The following is a 20,296-nucleotide window of genomic DNA, read 5'->3' as shown; positions in this document are numbered from 1 at the left end:
GTGAGGGCCACGCACGCCGCGCGGCCCTGTTGAGTGGATGGATGGTCTCGGGAGCTGTGGGAGCTGCCACCGCACGTGGACAGCCTGTGGTCAGACCGAAATCCCCAGGTCTTTTTCACATTTTCCCCTTCCTGTCCCTGCACAGTTACTTTTTCTTCTTCTTCTTTTTTTTTTTTTTTTTTTTTTTTTTTTGGCCAGAAGCATAGGAAGAGGTGATGGAGCCAGCTGCCAGGCTCCGGAGGGAGGCTTCAGCCGAGTGCTCACTCTTTGTAACCATTCAGCGCTTTGCCCCGTCCCTGTCCCCCATGCTGCCCACTGAGGTGCTCTTCACATCTGGGGTAGGAAAACTCCTATGCCTGTTAGCATCCTGGTCCCTACCGCTTGAACATCAGGATCAACCTCTTGTTGGACGCTATTTGCAGCGTCCAAAAAATGCCTCCCAATCTTTGCAGATGGCCCTGAGGCGACTTCCGCCCCTCCAGTGTGAAAGCCTCTGGCATCTCTTAGACCCCCTTAGCCAGAAGCCCACCTGCACAGCCCGGCGCCTGACACTTTTCCCTTGAGCCTCCTCACTTTGGTTCTTCCTGCCCAAAGGCCCTCCCAGGCCTAACTCACGCACCAGCCCAGTGAGGTGGCAGATAAAAGGGCGCAGGGATGCTTGCAGTGTTGTGTCAGGGAGGCCTTCCTACCCGGGTTCTAAACTGCTTGGAGGGACTGAAGAGCTACTTTGTGTTCAGCCCTCCCCCCACCCAGGACCAGATGCAAGGTCACTTCGAACCGGGTGGATTCCGCTGAACTGAGGGTATTTGCAATACAGACCTAAGCGGTCCACACCAGGCTTCTCCTTTCCCCCCGGCAGCTGCTCACCCTTTGCCATCTTCTCTCTTCAGGAGCCCCCTAAGCTTGCCAAAGGCAGCGCCAAGCCCAGCAGCTCGGGCAAGGATGGTGGCGGCGAGAACGCCGAGGAGGTAAGGATGGAGGCACAGCCCTCGTTCTGGCGCAGGTGCCAGCCGCAACTCCTTGATGTCTGGTGGGCCCATCCCAGGGAGCCCAAAGTGACTGAGACGGAGGGGAAGGTGCCTTCCGTAGCCTGGGAGCATTCCTTCTGGCTGGTGTGTACCGAGGAAGCTGCCCAGGGATGCCAGTGAAAGTCGTTTCTGTGTCTACCAACTTTTTTTAAAGATTTATTTATTTATTTGAAAGTCAGAGTTACACAGAGAGAGAAGGAGAGGCAGAGAGAGAGAGTCTTCCATCTGCTGGTGCACCCCCAAGTTGGCCGCAATGATCAGAACTGCGCCGATCCAAAGCCAGGAGCCAGGCGCCTCCTCCAGGTTTCCCATGTGGGTACAGGGGCCCAAGCACTTGGTCCATCTTCTACTACTTTCCCAGGCCACAGCAAGGAACTGGATCGGAAGTGGAGCAGCCAGGACTCGAACCAGCGCCTAAATGGGATGTGGGCACTGCAGGGGGCGGCTCTACCTGCTACGCCACAGCACTGGTCCCATCTACCAACTTTGAGTGTTAAGGAGTCAGGGGTCCGGGGCCCTAGGGAGAAGGGAGAAAGTCCATGGGCAAGCGATGTGAAGCGTGGCTCTGGGAGTGGCTGGTGTCTCTGAGTTAGGCAGGGCTGGATCCGCTGGACTTGGTCTCAGTGGAGTGGGAGCATGACTGGAGAGCCCTGACCAGAGGTCGGCACAGCTCAGCAGTCTGGGGCCATAAAGCAATAAACAGTAAGCAGAGCGCTCCCGAGAGGGGAGGAACCGCAGGAAGCCCAGAGTATGTCCGCGGAGTTTGTCTGTGACAGTTCGGGCCAGCACTGCGTGGGATGCTCTGGGTGGTGAAAGGTCCTGTGTACCTGTGTGGGGAGCCCCAACCCACCTGGAAGTGGGGGTCGGAGCCGTCTCTGCTTCCTCCTGCTCAAAACTGTTCAGAGGGAGGGAGGAGAGCAGCCAACAGAGCCTTCCCCTTGTGGGCAGATCTGGAGGGCTTGGGGGAGGAAAGGTTGATGAACAAGTAGATCTGGATTTTTCTGGCCACTGGGGTTCCTGTCCTCTCAAAAGAAACCCAAGCACCCTTCTGTCCAGTCTTGAGTCATCAGAAGGCGCAGGATAGATTTTCTCCTCCATTTATAGTCATGGAAGCTGAGGACCAGGGCAGCGAAGCGGCTCCTTCCTCTGCACTGACAGTGTAGTGCGAACGTGGCTCTAAACAGTCCTCGCTCGGCCTGTAACCGGCGGCGCCGACAGCGGCTCTCCCACCAGACTGTGAACTCGGAGGGACAGCTGCGTGTCACTCAGCCTCGCTGTTCCCCACACCTGTCTCCTGCTGCCCTTGGCTCCCAGGAAATGCCCCCGGGGACAAACCCACTGGGCTCATTTCTTCCTTCAAACCCACTGGGAAGGTGGTGGCTGACATTCAAAGCAGCATGAGACAAGCAGAATTTAAAGGGAGAGAAAGGAATATTTAGGGGGCTAATTCCCAACTTTTTTTTTTTTTTAGGATTTATTTATTTATTTGAAAGACAGTGTTACAGAAAGATACAGATATCTTCCATCTGCTGGTTCACTTCCAAAACGGCCACAATGGCCAGGGCTGGGCCAGGCCAAAGCCAGGAGCATAGAACTCCATCTGGGTTTCCCACATGAGTGGCAGGACCCCAAGCCCATATCCAGGTGCCTAGGCTCCAGTCTTGGCTCTGATATCCATCTCAGCTTCCTGCTAATGTGTACCTGGGATGTAGCAGGTGATGGCTCCAGTAGCTGGGTCCCTGCTACCCACATGGGAGACCCAGATTGAGTTCCTGGCTCCTGGCTTTGGCCTGGCCCAGTCCTGGCTGTTAGCACCTGGGGAGTGAACCAGCGGATTAGAGATCTCTGTCTGTGTGGCTGTCTCTGTCTCTCTGTGTACCTCTCTGCCTTTCAAATAAGTAAATTAGTAATAATAAAAGGAAGTATTCCGAGACCAAATGCTGTGATTTCTCCACTGCCTTCTGGACAGATCTGGTGGGGGGAGGAGGGGTGTTGAAGCCCTCTGGGAAGGGGGAGTTGTACTGAGTTCACCCTGGGCTCTGTTCTGAAGCACTGCCCGGGGCTCCCCTGGTTGAGGCGGCTGCAGGACTTCTGCTCCGTGACTCCCTAGCAGTGCACCCACGCCTGGGCTGGCAGGGGGATGCTGGAAACATCAGGGTGCAGGCTAGGCGGTCTTCAAAAGCTGCTTGGCAGAGTCCAGCCCCTGGCCTTGTTCTAGTCCAGACGTTTGCACTCTGTCAGCCAAGTTCACTCTGTGTCCAGCCGATCCTATTCACAGCTATCACAGCAGCTCACACTGATTTTACTGAGCACTTACTTGGTGTTAGTTTGCTAGGGTGGCCCTAACAAATTAGCCAGGACTGAGTGGCTTAAAACTGCCGAAGTCTATTCTCTCACCGTTCTGGAAGCCAGGTGTCTGCAGGACCATGTCGTTCTGAGGTTCTAGGGAAAGATCTGTTCCTCTCCTGGGTTCTGGTGACTCTCTCGACAGCCCTTGGTGTTCCTTGGCTTATCGATGCACCACCCCAGTCTCTGCCTTTGTCATCACACAACTCCTCCCCTGCGACTGTCTCTGTCCAAACTTCCCCTGCTATAAGGACGTCACTCTGGGTGGATTTAGGGCTCACCCTAATCTAGTATGACCTCATTTTAACATGGTTGCGTCTGCAAAAGCCCTGTTTCCAAATAAGGTCATGCTCACAGATTGTAGGTGGCCGTGAGTTTTGGGGGGACCCCGTGCAACCCTGTACGCTGCGTCCCAGGCACCGTGCGAAGGACTTTGCTTGGCATGTCTCATGTAACCTTCACAGCGCTCCCCTGGGCTGTTCTATTATTGTCATCTCCATTTCTCAGAGATGTTAGATAGCTTTTCCTCAGCCAGGAAGGGACAGAGTGGAATTCAACCCAGGTGTGTGTGACTCAGGAGCTGGTTCTCCTGTGGTCTTGGTGAAGTGATAACGCTGGCTCTCAGACTCTAGACGAGTCCTAGAATGGAAAGGAGCTTTGGGAGTTCAGGTGAGACTCACTGTGACCTGCCTGTGCAGGTGAAGGGGTTTTAAGATATTTTTTTAAAAAAGATTTATTTTATTTATTTGAAAGACAGAGTTACAGAGAGAGGTAGAGACAGAGAGAGAGGTCTTCCATCCACTGGTTCACTTCCCAGATGGCTGCAATGACTGGAGCTGGACCCATCCAAAGCCAGGAGCCGCTTCCGAGTCTCCTACGTGGATGCAGGGGCCCAAGGTCTTGGGCCATCTTCTACTGCTTTCCCAGGTCACAGCAGAGAGCTGGATTGGAAGTTGAGCAGCTGGGACTCGAACCAGCTCCCATATGGGATGCTGGTGCTGCAGGCTGGGGCTTTAACTCATTTCGCCATAGCACCGGCCCCTATATGTATGTATGTATATATATATATATATATATACACACACACACACATATATATGTATATGTATGTGTGTATATATATTTATTTGAGAGGCAGAATTACAGAGAGAGGGAGAGATAGAAGGAGAGATCTTCTACCCACTGGTTCACTCCCCAAATGGCTGCAACAGCTAGGACTGAAGCCAAGAGCTTTTTCTGGGTCTCCTACGTGGGTGCAGAAGACCAAGTACTTGGGCCATCTTCCACTGCTTTCCCAGGCCATTAGCAGGGAGCCACATTGGAAGTGGAGCAACCAGGACTCAAACTGGTGCCTATATGGGATGCCGGCACCATGGGTAGAGGCTTGACCACAGCACTGGCCCCAGATAAAGAGGTCTTTCCCGGTGTGTCTGAGGAGGAAACAATTCAGTGCCATGGACTCTTTGATGTGTTGCACCCTGTCCTGAGTTTGGAGAGCAAAGACATGTGGGAGGAATTAGCCCAGTCTTCCCCACTTTAGCCAGGCCTCCCTAAGGCCAGAGTTATTACCCCAAAAACCTTTTTGGCCTTTTCAGTCTTTTTTTTTAATTTATTTTTTATTTTTTGACAGGCAGAGTGGACAGTGAGAGAGAGAGAGAGAAAGGTCTTCCTTTTAGCCGGCGCCGTGGCTCAATAGGCTAATCCTCCACCTTGCGGCGCCGGCACACCGGGTTCTAGTCCCGGTTGGGGCGCCGGATTCTGTCCCGGTTGCCCCTCTTCCAGGCCAGCTCTCTGCTATGGCCAGGGAGTGCAGTGGAGGATGGCCCAGGTGCTTGGGCCCTGCACCCCATGGGAGACCAGGAAAAGCACCTGGCTCCTGGCTCCTGCCAGGATCAGCGCGGTGCGCTGGCTGCAGCGGCGGCCATTGGAGGGTGAACCAGTGGCAAAGGAAGACCTTTCTCTCTCTGTCTCTCTCTCTCACTGTCCACTCTGCCTGTCAAAAAAAAAAAAAAAAAAAAAAAAAAAAAGAAAGGTCTTCCTTTTGCCGTTGGTTCACCCTCCAATGGCTGCCACGGCCGGCGTGCTGCAGCTGGCACATCGCACTGATCCGAAGGCAGGAGCCAGGTACTTATCCTGGTCTCCCATGGGGTGCAGGGCCCAAGCACTTGGGCCATCCTCCACTGCATTCCCTGGCCACAGCAGAGAGCTGGCCTGGAAGAGGTCAACCGGGACAGAATCCGGTGCCCTGACCGGGACTAGAACCCTGTGTGCTGGCGCTGCTAGGTGGAAGATTAGCCTAGTGAGCCGAGGCACCGGCTGGCCTTTTCAGTCTCTCTGGCCGGGTGGACATTTGGTGCAGTGGTTAAGGCATTGCTTGGGACATGCACTTCTTGTCTTGGAGTGCCTAGGTTCAATTCCCAGCTCCGCTTTGGATTCTAATTTCCTGCTGATTTTGCTCCCTGGGAAGCAGCAGGTGATGGCTCAAGTGCTAGGGGCCCTGCCATCCATGTGGGAGGCCCAGCTTGAATCCCTGGCTTCTGGCTTCAGCCTGGCCCAGCCCCAGCTGTTGGCAGGCATTTGAGGAGTGAACCAGCAGATGGAAGATCTCTATCTGCCTTTCAAGTACAGAAACATTAAAAATAACAGAACTCACCTCTCTTGGCCTCACATTGCTTACCAGTTAGCATGTAAACTCATTGGTGTGGCAGCGGCCGCCCTTCTGAGCCGGCCCCGCCTTTCCTGGCACCTTCCTGGCACCTCCCTGGCTGCTTGTCCCACTGAGCTTGCCGTCCTCGATTCAGCAAGCCCTTTTATGACTCATGTGTGTGGTTTATTGGCCTGGGCTGCTTTATTTCTCTCCTCTCTTTACTTTTTTATTTGTATTTTTTTGGCTACTAACCTGATTCTTCCAGGCAGAGTTGGTGGCTCTGTCCTCTGTGTTTCCATTATCCTTTGTGGCTCTGCCTCTCTTCCTGTGTTTCCCTCACTATGAGCTGTGTTTGTGTCTATCCTGCCTACCAGACGTGAGTGCTTTGAAGGTAATGTCTTAGTCACATTTTATTCACTTACTTGAGAGGCATAGAGACAGACGGGGATCTCCCATCCACTGGTTCACTCCTCATATGCCCACAGCAGCCGGGGCTGGGCCAGGCTGAAGTCAGGAGCCTGGAATTCAACTCAGGTCTCTCTACATGGGTGGCAGGGACCCAAGCACTTGAGCCATTGCTGGCTGTTTCCCAGGTGTGCACTGGCAGGATGTTGTTGTCAGGAGCTGGAGCTGGGTTTTGAACCCAGATGCTCTAGTATGGAACGTGGGCATCCTAACCAGCATCTTAAAAGAAAAAAAAAATATATATATATATATATATATATTGATTTATTTATTTGAAAGGGAGAGTTATGGAGAGGCAGAGGCAGAGAGAGAGATCAATCTTCTATCCGCTGGTTTATTCCCCAGATGGCCACAATGGCCAGAACTGGGCCAATCCCAAACCAGGAGCCAGGAGCTTCCTCTTGGTCTCCCACTCGGGTGCAGGGGCCCAAGGACTTGGGCCAAATTCTCCTGCTTCCCGAGGCCATAGCAGAGAGCTGGATCGGAAGTGGAGCAGCTGGAGTCGAGCTGGTGCCCACATGGGATGCCGGCACTGCAGGTGGCGGTTTTACCCACTATGCCACAGCACTGGACCCCCTAACCAGCATCTTAACCTCTAGGCCAAACACTCACTCTTTGTCACATTTCAGTCTTTAATGCTTAGCCTGGTGTTTCGTGAGTAAATGAAGGAAGGAAAGAATTCAGCACAGCTAGATAGAACTCTAGGTGTCGCCATGGGAGAGAATGCCTCTGTGATTTTGGGGGTCTTAAACTTCATTTATTAGGCCACTTAATCCATTGTGCAAAAGGCATGACATTAATCTTTGCTTTCTTTTCCTCTTAAGTTTGTTTCATCTTTCTTACATTTTCTGTAGTGCTTAAATTTCTCTATGTTTAAGTATTTGGGTTGAATTGGTAACTGTTAGAATTAGGTTGGGCTGGATTAGGATTAGGTTAGTTCAGAGTAGGCAGGATTATTGAAGTCTCCTGTGGATAAGCATAGTACATAGACTCTGAGTGCCTCACAATTGTTGGAGGCCCAGATCTAGGAAGGCAGGGGCCCAAGCACTTAGGCCGTCTTCTGCTGCTTTCCTCGGCCATAGTAGAGAGCTAGATCAGAAGTGGAGCAGCCAGATCTCAAACCGGCGCCCATATGGGATGCTGGCACTGAAGGTGGCAGCTTTACCCACCATGCCACAGCGCCTGCCCATGAACTTTTTTTTTTTTAAGAATTATTTATTTGTTCATTTTGAAAGGTAGAGTTACAGAGAGAGAGAGAAAGAGGTCTTCCATCTACTGGTTCACTCCCCAAATGGCCGCAACATTTGGTGCTGGGCTGATCTGAAGCCAGGAGCCAGGGGCATCTTACACGTCTCCCACATGGGCGCAGAGGCCCAAGCACTTAAGCCATCCTCTGCTGCTTTCCCAGGTGCATCAGCAGGGAGCTGGGTCAGAAGTGGAGCAGCTGGGACTTGAACCAGCGCCCATATGGGATGCCAGCACTGCAGGCAGCACTTCATCTGTTATGTCCCATCACTGGCCCTGAGCTCTTTTTTTTTTTTAAACTGTATGTTTTCAGCCATGCAACTGTCTGTTCTCCCAAAACCTTACTTAGACAATGGTTGGGAAACCACTGAGCTAAGTTCAATCCCTTCCTTGTTAGCAGAGAAAATTGAGGCCTTGTGTTTCCTGTTCCGGGAAGAATGCTCCTTTCTCTACAGGTTCCCCAGCACAGTTCATGGGAAGGCAGGGTGTCTCCATCTTACCCGGGAGGATGGAGAGAGATGTGTTCATCCTTGGGGTGGTGTTCATGACACTGGCGTTGAAACCTCATCCAGGCAGCAGTACAGCCTTGCCCTCCTGTTGCCATCCGGTGCTCTGATCGGAGGATTCCTCAGAAAGGGGTGGGAGGGAAGGGCCCGTGGGGGAACTGAGAGCCTTGGCTGCTGTTTGACCGAATAGCCACCGGATGCCTGTTAGGTACCAGCGCTGGGAACGCCCCGAGGGCTGCCAACCAGGGACCTGGCTTTCCAAAAACTGGCCATCTGGAATAACCCATGAACAGCCTGGGGAAGAGATGTCACTGGGGGTGAATGATCACTGAGCCACTGAAGAGATAAGCAGTGGCAGTGCTGGGAAGATCTGAGAAGGCTTTTGGAAGAAGGTGGGACTTAAGCTGGATCTTTAAAGATGCAGAAATCTTCTGGGTCCGCTATTTGCAAACTAGGAGGATAATGAGCAAAGGAGCATTTGGGGGGCCAGGTGTGTAGCCAAGTGGTGGAGACACCTCTGTCCCGTATAAGAATACTTGGGATTGCAATACCTGACTCTGGATCCTGACTCCAGCTTCCTGCTAGTGCAGACTTTGGGAGGCAGCGGGGATGGCTCTAGTGATTGGATTCCTGCCAGTCACATGGGAGACTTTTCCCTAGTTCCTGGCTCTGGCCTAGCCTAGTCCCAATCATTGTGGGCAATTTGGGGCAGCGGGGGTGTGTGTGTGAACCAATAGATACGAGTGCTCTCTCAATGAGTAAATAATAATAATAAATTAGGAGCATGTGTGACACAGTGGTTAAGATGCTGCTTAGGATACCCACATCCCATATTGGAGTGCCTGGGTGGGAATCCTGGCTTTGCTTCTGATTCTGATTCCAGCTTCCTGTTAATGCACATCTTGGGAGGCAGCAGGTGATGGTCCGTGCCACCCACGTGGGAGATCCAGATTGAGTTCTGGGTTCTTGGATTTGATCTGACCTAGCCGTAGCTGTTTCAGGCATTTAGAGAGTGAATCAACAGGTATAACATCTCTCTCTCTGCCTTTCTGTGATTCAGGTAGGGAGGTAGGTAGATAGATAAAAAAAATTTTTTTAAGATTTATTTATCTATTTCAAAGGCAGAGTTACACAGAGAGAGAAGGAGAGGCAGAGAGAGAGAGATCTTCCATCCACTGGTTCACTCCCCAATTGGCCACAATGACCAGAGCTGGGCCGATCTGAAGCGAGGGGCCAGGAGCTTCTCTGGGTCATCTCATGTGGGTGTAGGGGCCCAGGGACTTGGGCCATCTTCTGCTGCTTTCCCAGGCCATAGCAGAGCTAGACTGGAAGTGGAGCAGCCGGGTCTCGAACCAGCGCCCATATGGGATGCTGGCACCACAGGCAGCAGCTTTACCTGCTCTGCCACAGTGCTGGCCCCAGTAAAATTATTTTTAAAAGATAAAGAAGAAGGTGCTGGTATTGTGTGGTGGGTAAAGCTGTTGCCTGTAACTCCGGCATCCCATATGGGTGCCAGTTCGTGTCCTGGTTGCTCCACTTTAGCTCCTTGCTAATGTACCTGGGAAAAGCAGTGGAAGATGGTCCAAATGTTTGGGTCTCTGCCATCCACATGGGAGACCCTGAAGAAGCTCCTGGCTTTGGCTTGGCCCAGTGCTGGCCATTGTAGCCTTTTGGCAAGTAAACCAGCAGATGGAAGATAGGTCGGTCTCTTTCTCTTTCTCTCTCCCCTGCGCCCATTCTCCTCTCTCTCTCTCTCTCTGTAACACTGACTTTCCAAAATAAATAAATCTTTAAAAAAAATTTAAAGAGAAAGAGAACACTTGAGGTGTGCTAGCATAGGAAGGAATTTCCAGGCTGTATTCCTGAAACCTGGGTGTGGAAATAATAATAATAGAAGATATCTCTTATAAAATCTTTTTTTAAAGACTTATTTTATTTATTTGAAAGGCAGAATGGCAGAGAGAGAGATCTTCCATCTGCTGTTTGATTTCCCAAATGATGGCCTGGCTGGGTGAGGCCGAAGCCAGGAGCCTGAAACTCCATCCAGGTCTCACATACTGGTGGCAGGGGCCCAAGGACTTGGGCCATCTTCTGCTCCTTCTCTGCGTTCTGAAATGGGATTGCCAGCTTTGCAAACAGCAGCTTAACCCATTGTGCCACAACGCTGGCCCCTAAAATACTTCTTTTGTGTTATATATATATATATATATATATATATATTTGTTATTTCTACCCTTACTACATTTCTGTAACGTAGGTACTATTGTCAGCCCATTTTACAGATGAGGCAGTGGAGACAGAGGCTGTGTAACTCTCTGTAGGTTGCTCAGTTACCAAGTGGCCAGGCCAGAATTTGAGCCCAAGCAGTCTTGAGTGTGTTCTTGAGCACCAAGATCCACAGATAAGAGGTTTTTATTGTTGTTGTTGTTTGTTGTTTCTTTTTTTTTTTTTTTTTTTTTTTTTTTTTAAGATTTTGTTTGGGGCCAGCGCTGTGGGTGTAGCGGGTAAAGTTGCCGCCTGCAGTGCTGGCATCCCATATGGGCGCTGGTTTGAGACTCGGCTGCTCCACTTCCAATCCAGCTTTCTGCCGTGGCCTGGGAAAGCAGTAGAAGATGGCCCAAGTGCTTGGGCCCCTGCACCTGTGTGGGAGACCCGGAAGAAGCTCCTGGCTCCTGGCTTCGGATTGGCGCAGCTCCAGCCATTGCAGCCAATTGGGGAGTGAACCAGAGGATGGAGGACCTCTCTCAGTCTCTCTCTGCCTCTCTTCTCTCTGTGTAACTCTGACTTTCAAATAATTAATCTTAAAAAAAAAAAAAAGATTTTATTTATTTATTAGAGAGGTAGAGTTAGAGAGAGAGGGAAAGAGACAGAAAGGACTGCCATCCTCTGGTTCCCTCCCCACATGGCTGCAACGGCCAGAGCTGGGCCGATCTGAAGCCAGGAGCCAGGAGCCTCTTCGGGTCTCCCACGTGGGTACAGGGGCCCAAGAACTGGGGCCATCTTCTACTGCTTTCCCAGGTGCATTAGCCAGGAGCTGGATTGAAGTAGAGCAGCAGGACTTAAACCACTGTCCATGTGGGATAGCGGCTCCGCAGGCAGAGGCTTTACCTACACCACGGCGCTGGCCCCAGGTTCCCCACCACCACCTTCTGCCTTTCTCTCCCCGGTGTGACTCACCTGCCTGGTGTAGGACAGGAGACCCCAGACTCTATCTAAAGTCCCCCTGGATGAGTGCGGGTCCCTACGTGAGAGGCGTGTGACAGCTGCTCTTGCCCCTCCTTGTGTTCGTGTTTGGGGCAGTGGTTTCCGGCAGAAGGGAGAGCAAGAAGGCCAAAGGCCATGGTGAAAGAGCCAACTGGACCCACAGGCCTGCCTGGGCTGGACCCTGTGTTCCCCTGTCGTTCTCTGAGCCCCAGATAGGTACAAGCTCCACAGGACTGTTTCCATTAAAAGTTCAGGGTATGCAGACCGGCGCCGCGGCTCACTAGGCTAATCCTCCGCCTAGCGGCGCCGGCACACCAGGTTCTAGTCCCGGTTGGGGTGCCGGATTCTGTCCCGGTTGCCCCTCTTCCAGGCCAGCTCTCTGCTGCGGCCAGGGAGTGCAGTGGAGGATGGCCCAAGTGCTTGGGCCCTGCACCCCATGGGAGACCAGGAAAAGCACCTGGCTCCTGGCTCCTGGCTCCTGCCATCGGATCAGCGCGGTGCGCCGGCCATTGGAGGGTGAACCAATGGCAAAGGAAGACCTTTCTCTCTGTCTCTCTCTCTCACTGTCCACTCTGCCTGTCAAAAAAAAAAAAAAAAAAGCCGGCGCCGTGGCTCAATAGGCTAATCCTCCACCTTGCGGCGCCGGCACACCGGGTTCTAGTCCCGGTCGGGGCGCCGGATTCTGTCCCGGTTGCCCCTCTTCCAGGCCAGCTCTCTGCTATGGCCAGGGAGTGCAGTGGAGGATGGCCCAGGTGCTTGGGCCCTGCACCCCATGGGAGACCAGGAAAAGCACCTGGCTCCTGGCTCCTGCCAGGATCAGCGCGGTGCGCCGGCTGCAGCGGCGGCCATTGGAGGGTGAACCAACGGCAAAGGAAGACCTTTCTCTCTCTGTCTCTCTCTCTCACTGTCCACTCTGCCTGTCAAAAAAAAAAAAAAAAAAAAAAAAAAAAAAAAAAAAAAGTTCGGGGTATGCAAAGCATAACATTTCTGTCTTCCTCCCTTCCCCCACCCAGAGTTTTTCAAATCTCCCATTCTTCTGGTGGGGGCTGGAGAAGAGGGGGAAGGCAGGGATGAAGCCAGGAGGTCAGCATTTCCTACTGTGTTGGGGTTCCCACCTGGATATGGCCCCCTGCCCTGGTCCCTGGTTTGAGCAAGAGTTGTCCTGTGGCTGTGTGTCTCTCCTCTCCCGACAGGGAGCTCTGACATCCAGAAATAGCGTTTCAAAATCAGCTGTATTCGGGTGGACATTGTGCTAGAGCAGGTTAAACTGCTGCTCGAGACACCTGCGTTCCGTCGTGGGGCGCCTCGTGCAGAGGGCCAGCGGCTGCTCCTGCTACAGTTCCCTGCTGGTGCACCTGGGAAGGCAGCTCAAGTCCTTGGGCCCCTGCCGCCCGCGTGGAGGCCGGGATGGAGTTCCTGCCTCCTGTTTTTCAGCCTGGCCCCAGCCCAGTGTATTATAGGCATTTGGGGAGTAAACTAATGGATAGATGATCTGTATCTTCCCCTCTCTCTGTTACTCTGCCATCCAAACAAAGTTAAATTTTTTAAGAAAGTTGACTGTATTTCTCCCATTATAGAAGCAGTGCCAGCTGGTAGCAAATTTAGATATATAGGGGAAAAACATCATCTGTAATTCTGCTGCAGGAGCTCTCACGAACACAAGGTGGACTTGCTCTCGTCCCTCCCTTTCTGAACCTGGCTTTTGGTCTGTGCATGTGTCTTACTGTGGGTGAGCCTCTTTTGCATATGGTTTTGTATTGTCCTTATTTAACTTAGCATAGGAAGCAATTTTCCGTCAACATGTGGTTTTTGTTTTAAATTTTTTTTTCCAGTGTGCTAATAATGTGTGTTGTTCAAAAAGTCAGATGGTACTGGGCTTACGATAAGTGCAGCCCCTGCCCCAGGCTGCTCTCTTCCCACCTTCAACTCCTAGCTCTTTCCTCTCTTATCCAGGTTCTTTCACAACTTTTTTGTTTTGTTTTGTTTTCTTAAAAATAAACTTGTTTAAGGTTTAGATACTATCTTTTGACTTTCTGCTGTGGAAAATTACAGTCTCTGCATTCTTTTTATTTTTTTTTAAAGATTTATTTATTTGAAAGGTAGAGTTACAGAGGCGGGGGGGGGGGGCTTCCATCCGCTAGTTTACTCCCCAAATGGCCACAATAGCTGGAGCTGCGCTGATCCGAAGCCAGAATCCTGGAGCTTCTTTTAGGTCCCCCACATGGGTACAAGGGCCCAAAGACTTGGGCCATTTTCTACTGCTACTGCTTTCCCAGGCCATAGCGGAGAGCTGGATTGAAGTCCTGGAGCAGCTGGAATTTGAACTGGCACCCATATGGGATGCCGGCACTGCAGGCAGCTGCTTTACCCACTATGCCACAGCGCTGGCCCTAGTCTCTGCATTCTTATGCCTCCATACAGGTATTTTCCCATCTTACCAAATACTTATCTCTAATTTGGGGTAAATTACTATGACAAGATCAGTATCTTTCAAAGCTGAACCATTGGCCGGCACCGTGGGTCACTAGGCTAATCCTCCGCCTTGCGGCGCCGGCACACCGGGTTCTAGTCCCAGTCGGGGTGCCGGATTCTGTCCTGGTTGCCCCTCTTCCAGGCCAGCTCTCTGCTGTGGCCAGGGAGTGCAGTGGAGGATGGCCCAAGTGCTTGGGCCCTGCACCCCATGGGAGACCAGGAGAAGTACCTGGCTCCTGCCATCGGATCAGCGCGGTGCGCCGGCCGCAGCGGCCATTGGAGGGTGAACCAACGGCAAAGGAAGACCTTTCTCTCTGTCTCTCTCTCTCACTGTCCACTCTGCCTGTCAAAAACAAAAAAAAACAAACAAACAAACAAAAAAAACAAAAAAAAACTGAACCATTTGTGATTACATAAATTACAAAGTACTCATAATAAATAAATAAATAGGTGTGTGTATATATATAATTTTGAGAGGTGGAAAGATGGGGACAGAGAGCTCTCATCCACTGTTTCAGTCCTCGGATGCCTGCATCCCAAATGAGCACTGGTTGGAGTCCCAGCTGTTTCAGTTCAGATCCAGCTCTCTGCTGGCGCACCTGGGAAAACAGTGGAAGATGATGGCCCAAGTGCTTGGGCCCCTACCATCCACATGGGAGACTCAGATGGAGTTCCAGACCCTTGGCTTCAGCCTGGCCCAGCCCTGCCCATTGTGGCCATTTGGAGAGTGAACCAGCAGATGGAAGACCTCTTTCTCTCTCTTTCAAATAATATATATTTTTTTAATGGAAAAGAAAATAAAAAAATTTAATGGAAAAGAAAAGAAATAAAAGGATTTTTATTCAGCTAAATTTGTAGTACACTGTTGAGACACAGGAATGAATTTCTTTCTTTTACGATGTAATTGAAGGATGTCACACACTCAGGAATGTTAGGTGCAGTGCTTCATGAAGTGTCAGTTCCGGGTACACCACGCACCCTGCAGCTTCCCAGAACAGTCAGGACGCAAAAACTCCCATTCCTCTGAGTCTCTTCTCCATCAGTGCCTGCACCCCCTCCTCCACCGCCAGCCTGTCCTGGAAAGATGGCCACTTGTCTGACTTCTACCACTGCTGGTTCCTCAGTGAGCTTTGCCTGCTCCTGAGCTGCACGAACATTCTGAAGACTCCCCACGCACAGGCAGCGGCACCAGCTTGGCAGACACGATTTCTGGACTGCCAGCGTCCAGGGCCACAGCCCAGTCATGTCTGAGACGTTGGCCTTAGCTCCGTCATGACTGGAGACAGCTGCCTGCTGCCCAGGCCCGTACAGGCCTACATCAGACTGGGGGTCGACGGGAGGCCCAGGCCCCCCAGTGGGAGGTGTCTCCTGGGGAGAGGACTCAAACGGATTACTTGTGTGACCAGGCGCAGCCGCAGCCCCAGCCCCAGCCGCAGCCCCAACCCCAGTCTCAGCCACCGTCATCCAACAAGCGTCCCAGCAACAGCACACCACCCCCCACGCAGCTCAGCAAGATCAAGTACTCAGGGGGGCCCCAGATTGTGAAGAAGGAGCGACGGCAAAGCTCCTCCCGCTTCAACCTCAGCAAGAACCGGGAGCTGCAGAAGCTTCCTGCCCTGAAAGGTACTTGTGGATGGGCAGGGCGCTGGCAGCTGGGCATCGGCCGGATGGGGATGGAGGTGTTGCGGTGTTTGGGGAGAGGAGGGCGTTCTGGAGAATGTGGGGCAGGGGGTGGGGTCAGGGGAGGCCCTGGAAGGCAAGGAGGGTGTGGCAGAGAAGTGCTGGAGAGGAGACTCTGACTGGGGGGGGTCCCCCAGATTCGCCAACCCAGGAGCGGGAGGAGCTGTTTATCCAGAAGCTCCGCCAGTGCTGCGTGCTCTTCGACTTCGTGTCAGACCCACTCAGTGACCTCAAATTCAAGGAAGTGAAACGGGCAGGTCTCAACGAGATGGTGGAGTACATCACTCACAGCCGCGACGTGGTCACCGAGGCCATTTACCCCGAGGCTGTCACCATGGTGGGTACGGGGAAAGGGCCCAGGGGCGGGTGGCTGCCCCGAGCAGCCCCGCTGAGCTCTAACCCGGGCCCCACCCCTCAGTTTTCAGTGAACCTCTTCCGGACGCTGCCACCTTCATCAAATCCCACAGGGGCTGAGTTCGACCCAGAGGAAGATGAACCCACCCTGGAAGCTGCCTGGCCGCACCTCCAGGTACCGGGGCAAGGGGCCAGGCCGGCCCTGGCCATGGGGAGCAGGGGCACCCTGAGGCCTGCAGCACGCGGGCCACTCCCATTGCTTGAGGAATGCCTGCTCAGTGCGGCCGCTGCTCCATGTCCACAGCTCGTGTACGAGTTCTTCTTGCGCTTCCTCGAGTCTCCTGATTTCCAGCCAAACATAGCCAAGAAGTACATTGACCAGAAGTTTGTCCTCGCTGTGAGTTCCTGAGCGCCCGTCCTGTCCCTCTCCTTCCGTCCCATGAACTCGAGCCCCTGCTAGAGCCCGCCCCTGGGTCACAGCTGCTCTTTGCCCAACGCAGAGCACGTTGGGTTTCAGCTGTGTCTGCTACAGGGCGTCTGTGGGGGTGGCGGGGTGGGGTGGGGTGGAAAACTCGCCCTGCCCTTCAGAACAAAAAAGCACCGCAGGACTCTCAGTGCAGTTAACAGTCCTGCCATCCGGGCACTTGCCCCCTGCCCTCTCCCCAAGAACCCTGTCCCCACGGCGCCAGCCTCCCCAGCTGCCGCCTCATTAGTGGCGCTTCCTCCTCCTCCTCCTCCTCTCAGCTCCTAGACCTCTTTGACAGTGAGGACCCCCGAGAGCGAGACTTCCTCAAGACCATTCTGCATCGCATCTATGGCAAGTTTTTGGGTCTCCGGGCTTATATTCGTAGGCAGATCAACCACATCTTCTACAGGTGAGACCAGGAGCGCACTCAGGAGCGGAGCCAGCCCCTGCTGAGGTGGGGCGGGAGCAGGGAGGTAGGGGAGACTCTGCCGGCTGATGGGGAGACCTCAGCGGTTGTCAAGAGCGCGCTTTCTCTCAGGTTCATCTATGAGACGGAGCATCACAATGGGATTGCCGAGCTCCTGGAGATCCTGGGCAGGTGAGAGGCGGTGGGGCACGTTCCTAGAAAGGGTGGGAGACTCATGGTGCCGTGAGCTTGGATCTGGCCTTTTGGCCCTAACAAACCTCGTGCAACTCCTAGCATCATCAATGGCTTTGCCCTGCCCCTTAAGGAAGAACACAAGATGTTTCTCATCCGTGTCCTGCTTCCCCTTCACAAGGTCAAGTCACTGAGTGTCTACCACCCTCAGGTGAGCTACCTGCCTCTGGAGGAATTCCCGTGGGATGGGGGTGGCATAGCGAGCAGGTGGGCTAACTCCTTCACACCTCCCTTTGTATGCTGGGATCTTGAGTCTGTCATCGACCCCTCTGAGCCCTGCACCTCACCACCTTTCTACCTCTTTTGCAGCTGGCATACTGTGTGGTACAATTCCTGGAGAAGGAGAGTAGTCTGACTGAGCCGGTAATTCCCTTTCCAGCTCCGGGGTCCACCTGCTGCCACCAGCTTCACTTACTATTCTGTTCCTCTTGGTCAAGTGCCATAAGCGGGTGCTCAGGAGGCCTGCGGCCTGACAGATGTCATGATGTCCTGTCCAAAGGAGAAGGGAGGCCTATATACACCCAGGGAACAGACCTAAGCCAGAGAAACATGAGCAGTCAGCTGAAGTCCCCCTTGCTGTGCCCACCAGGGTAGGGGTGTAGGAGGGAGGGCAGGAAGGCTTGCCAGAGAACCACACAGGTATTGAGAATGGTCCGCCTCCTCTTCTCACAGGTGATTGTGGGACTTCTCAAGTTTTGGCCCAAGACTCACAGCCCCAAGGAGGTGATGTTCCTGAATGAGCTAGAGGAGATTCTGGACGTCATTGAGCCTTCGGAGTTCAGCAAAGTGATGGAGCCCCTCTTCCGCCAGCTTGCCAAGTGTGTCTCCAGCCCCCATTTCCAGGTGAGCCTCCGACCCAGCCTGTCCCAGCCCCTGCCTCCCAGAAGCTGAGAAGGGCGGGAGCAGGCAAGCAGCACCCCCACCAAGTCCCGCCTCTCCCCACCAGGTGGCAGAGCGCGCTCTCTATTACTGGAACAACGAGTACATCATGAGCCTGATAAGTGACAATGCTGCCCGTGTTCTCCCCATCATGTTCCCTGCACTCTATAGGAATTCCAAGAGCCATTGGAACAAGTAAGACACAGGCGGGATGGGGTAGGTGGCAGGATCTGATTTTGGAACCTTTGAGGGTGTGAAGAACTAGAGTGCCAGGGGCCTCAGCTGGTCACTCAGCAAGTGGGGCTGACGTCCACTGTGTACTGACAGGACCTGAAATCAGCTATCCCCAGGACACCAAACAGCAAAGCAGGGCCTCTCTGACACCACTCCCTGTGGCCAACTGTTGTGTAGGTCACATCACAGCTTTGGGTAACTCCACTTTCTATGAGAAGCCAACACGATCCCCTTAGAGCGTTATGTGTACAGAATCCCAGAGCAAGCAGTACGTGGTACAGATGCAGTTCATTCTGCTGCTGAAAGGCCATCAGTGTGGGTTACAGTGGGAAATGGTAGGCAAGCTTTAAAGCATGGAGGAGGGGAAGGATGGACAGGTGGGTGGGTGTCTCAGGTCACATGCGTTAGAGCTATTTGCTTAAACTGTACAGAGGTTTGAGAAATAAATGGGAGTAACAAATGAGACAGTGCGAGACAGCAAATTGGAGTGGGGTGCTAAGGGCAGGCGCTGTCTCCTGTATCTCACCTTTGTTCCTGGTGGCAGGACAATCCATGGACTGATCTATAATGCCCTGAAGCTGTTCATGGAAATGAATCAGAAGCTGTTTGATGACTGCACACAACAATACAAGGCGGAGAAGCAGAAGTGAGTGCCTCTCTCCCTTTTTCACCTTCTGCCATCACCTCTCTGCTTCTAAGTCCAACTCTAATCCTCTGTTTGCTACCTCAGGGGCCGGTTCCGAATGAAGGAAAGAGAAGAGATGTGGCAGAAGATTGAGGAGCTGGCCCGGCTTAATCCTCAGGTGAGGTTTTCTGCCAGTGTAGAGCCGGGAGCCCCACGTGGAGGAGGAGGAATAAGCAGACAGGTCACAGGCCACTGGAGCGGCACTCACTGCTCGTCCACACCTGCTCTCCCCCTCAGTACCCCATGTTCCGAGCTCCTCCACCACTGCCCCCCGTGTACTCGATGGAGACGGAGACCCCCACGGCAGAGGACATCCAGCTTCTGAAGAGGACAGTGGAGACCGAGGCCGTGCAGGTGGAAGGCGCTGGGGTGGGGCTGGGCAGTTGGAGCAGAAATTACAGACAGACGGGGAGGGCAGAGACAGAGCAGCAGAGGCCACGGATAAGGGAGAGGAGGGGCTGGCGTTGTGGCGCACAGGGTTAAGCCACTGCACATGAGACCGGGTGGAGTTCTGGGTACCCGGCCTCAGCCCGGCCCAGCCCCAGCCCCTGCAGCCATTTGCAGAGTGAACCAGTGGATGGAAGAGCTCTCTCTCTCTGGCACTATGCCTTTTGAATAAATAAATCTTGAGAAAAAAAGAACTAAGGGGAGGAAACAGGTCACGCAGAAGTGGTCACCGCTGCTCGCCTGTGCCTGTCATACACAGATGCTGAAGGACATCAAGAAGGAGAAGGTGCTGTTGCGGAGGAAGTCGGAGCTGCCGCAGGACGTGTACACCATCAAGGCGCTGGAGGCGCACAAGCGGGCGGAAGAGTTCCTAACTGCCAGCCAGGAGGCTCTCTGACCCCTCACCTCCCACCACGGGGCCACAGCCCACTCGGCCCTGGGACGCTGCCCCGGCCCTCCACCCTCGCTCCCTACCAGCTGACTTGGGCAAGGCAGTGCCTCTCTAGCTAGAGAAGGAAGCAGGCGCTTGAAGCAGGGACATCCAGAGTGTTCCCGCCTCTCCCCAGAGTGTTCACGCCTCCCTGTGGCTAGCGCAGACAGGGTGAGCACTGATGCTCAGACAACCTGGGGATGCCTGTCCCCCTCCTGCTCCTAACCCCACAGCTACCTGAGGCTGCTCTGAGACATATACAGGAACACGTACGCTCCTCTCCCCGTCCCTCCATCCTCATTTGAACTCCAGGTATCTCTTCCTCTCTCTCCCCTGCAGAGGCTTATAGGGAGCCGCAGGAGATGATTCTCACCAAAGTTACGTCCAGCTCTGTTGGCCCCTGGAGTAGCTGGAGGGGAGCCAACTCCCAGCAGCACAAATGAGCCCCAGCCCCAGCAGTGTGCAGGCTGATGAGGTGGTATTATTTCCTCTTACCCCCTGCCTGACCAAGACAAGGGAGGTCAGAAGGAGAAATGATGAATTTACGGCC

At 53.3% G+C, this 20,296-nt stretch overlaps 1 protein-coding gene across 1 annotated transcript; it reads left to right on the top strand.

Moving 5' to 3' along the window:
- Nucleotides 1-907: 907 nt before the first annotated feature.
- Nucleotides 908-19,931, top strand: PPP2R5D (protein phosphatase 2 regulatory subunit B'delta; the record flags this gene model as incomplete). The annotated part of the gene is given in 16 exon segments (NM_001082754.1): nt 908-913; nt 915-968; nt 15,320-15,536; nt 15,731-15,930; nt 16,012-16,122; nt 16,252-16,344; nt 16,692-16,822; nt 16,952-17,011; nt 17,114-17,222; nt 17,381-17,434; nt 17,744-17,914; nt 18,018-18,145; nt 18,729-18,830; nt 18,915-18,987; nt 19,107-19,223; nt 19,576-19,931. Coding segments are annotated over 16 exon segments (1,761 nt in total). The 3' UTR covers nt 19,714-19,931.
- Between the last annotated feature and the right edge of the window lie 365 nt (nt 19,932-20,296).

This window comes from Oryctolagus cuniculus, chromosome 5, assembly GCF_051225735.1.
Source record: "Oryctolagus cuniculus isolate XC-2025 breed Fujian yellow rabbit chromosome 5, ASM5122573v1, whole genome shotgun sequence".
Classification (NCBI taxonomy): domain Eukaryota; kingdom Metazoa; phylum Chordata; class Mammalia; order Lagomorpha; family Leporidae; genus Oryctolagus; species Oryctolagus cuniculus.
Note: the sequence above shows the minus strand (reverse complement) of the source record. Positions and strands in the feature narration are given on the sequence as shown.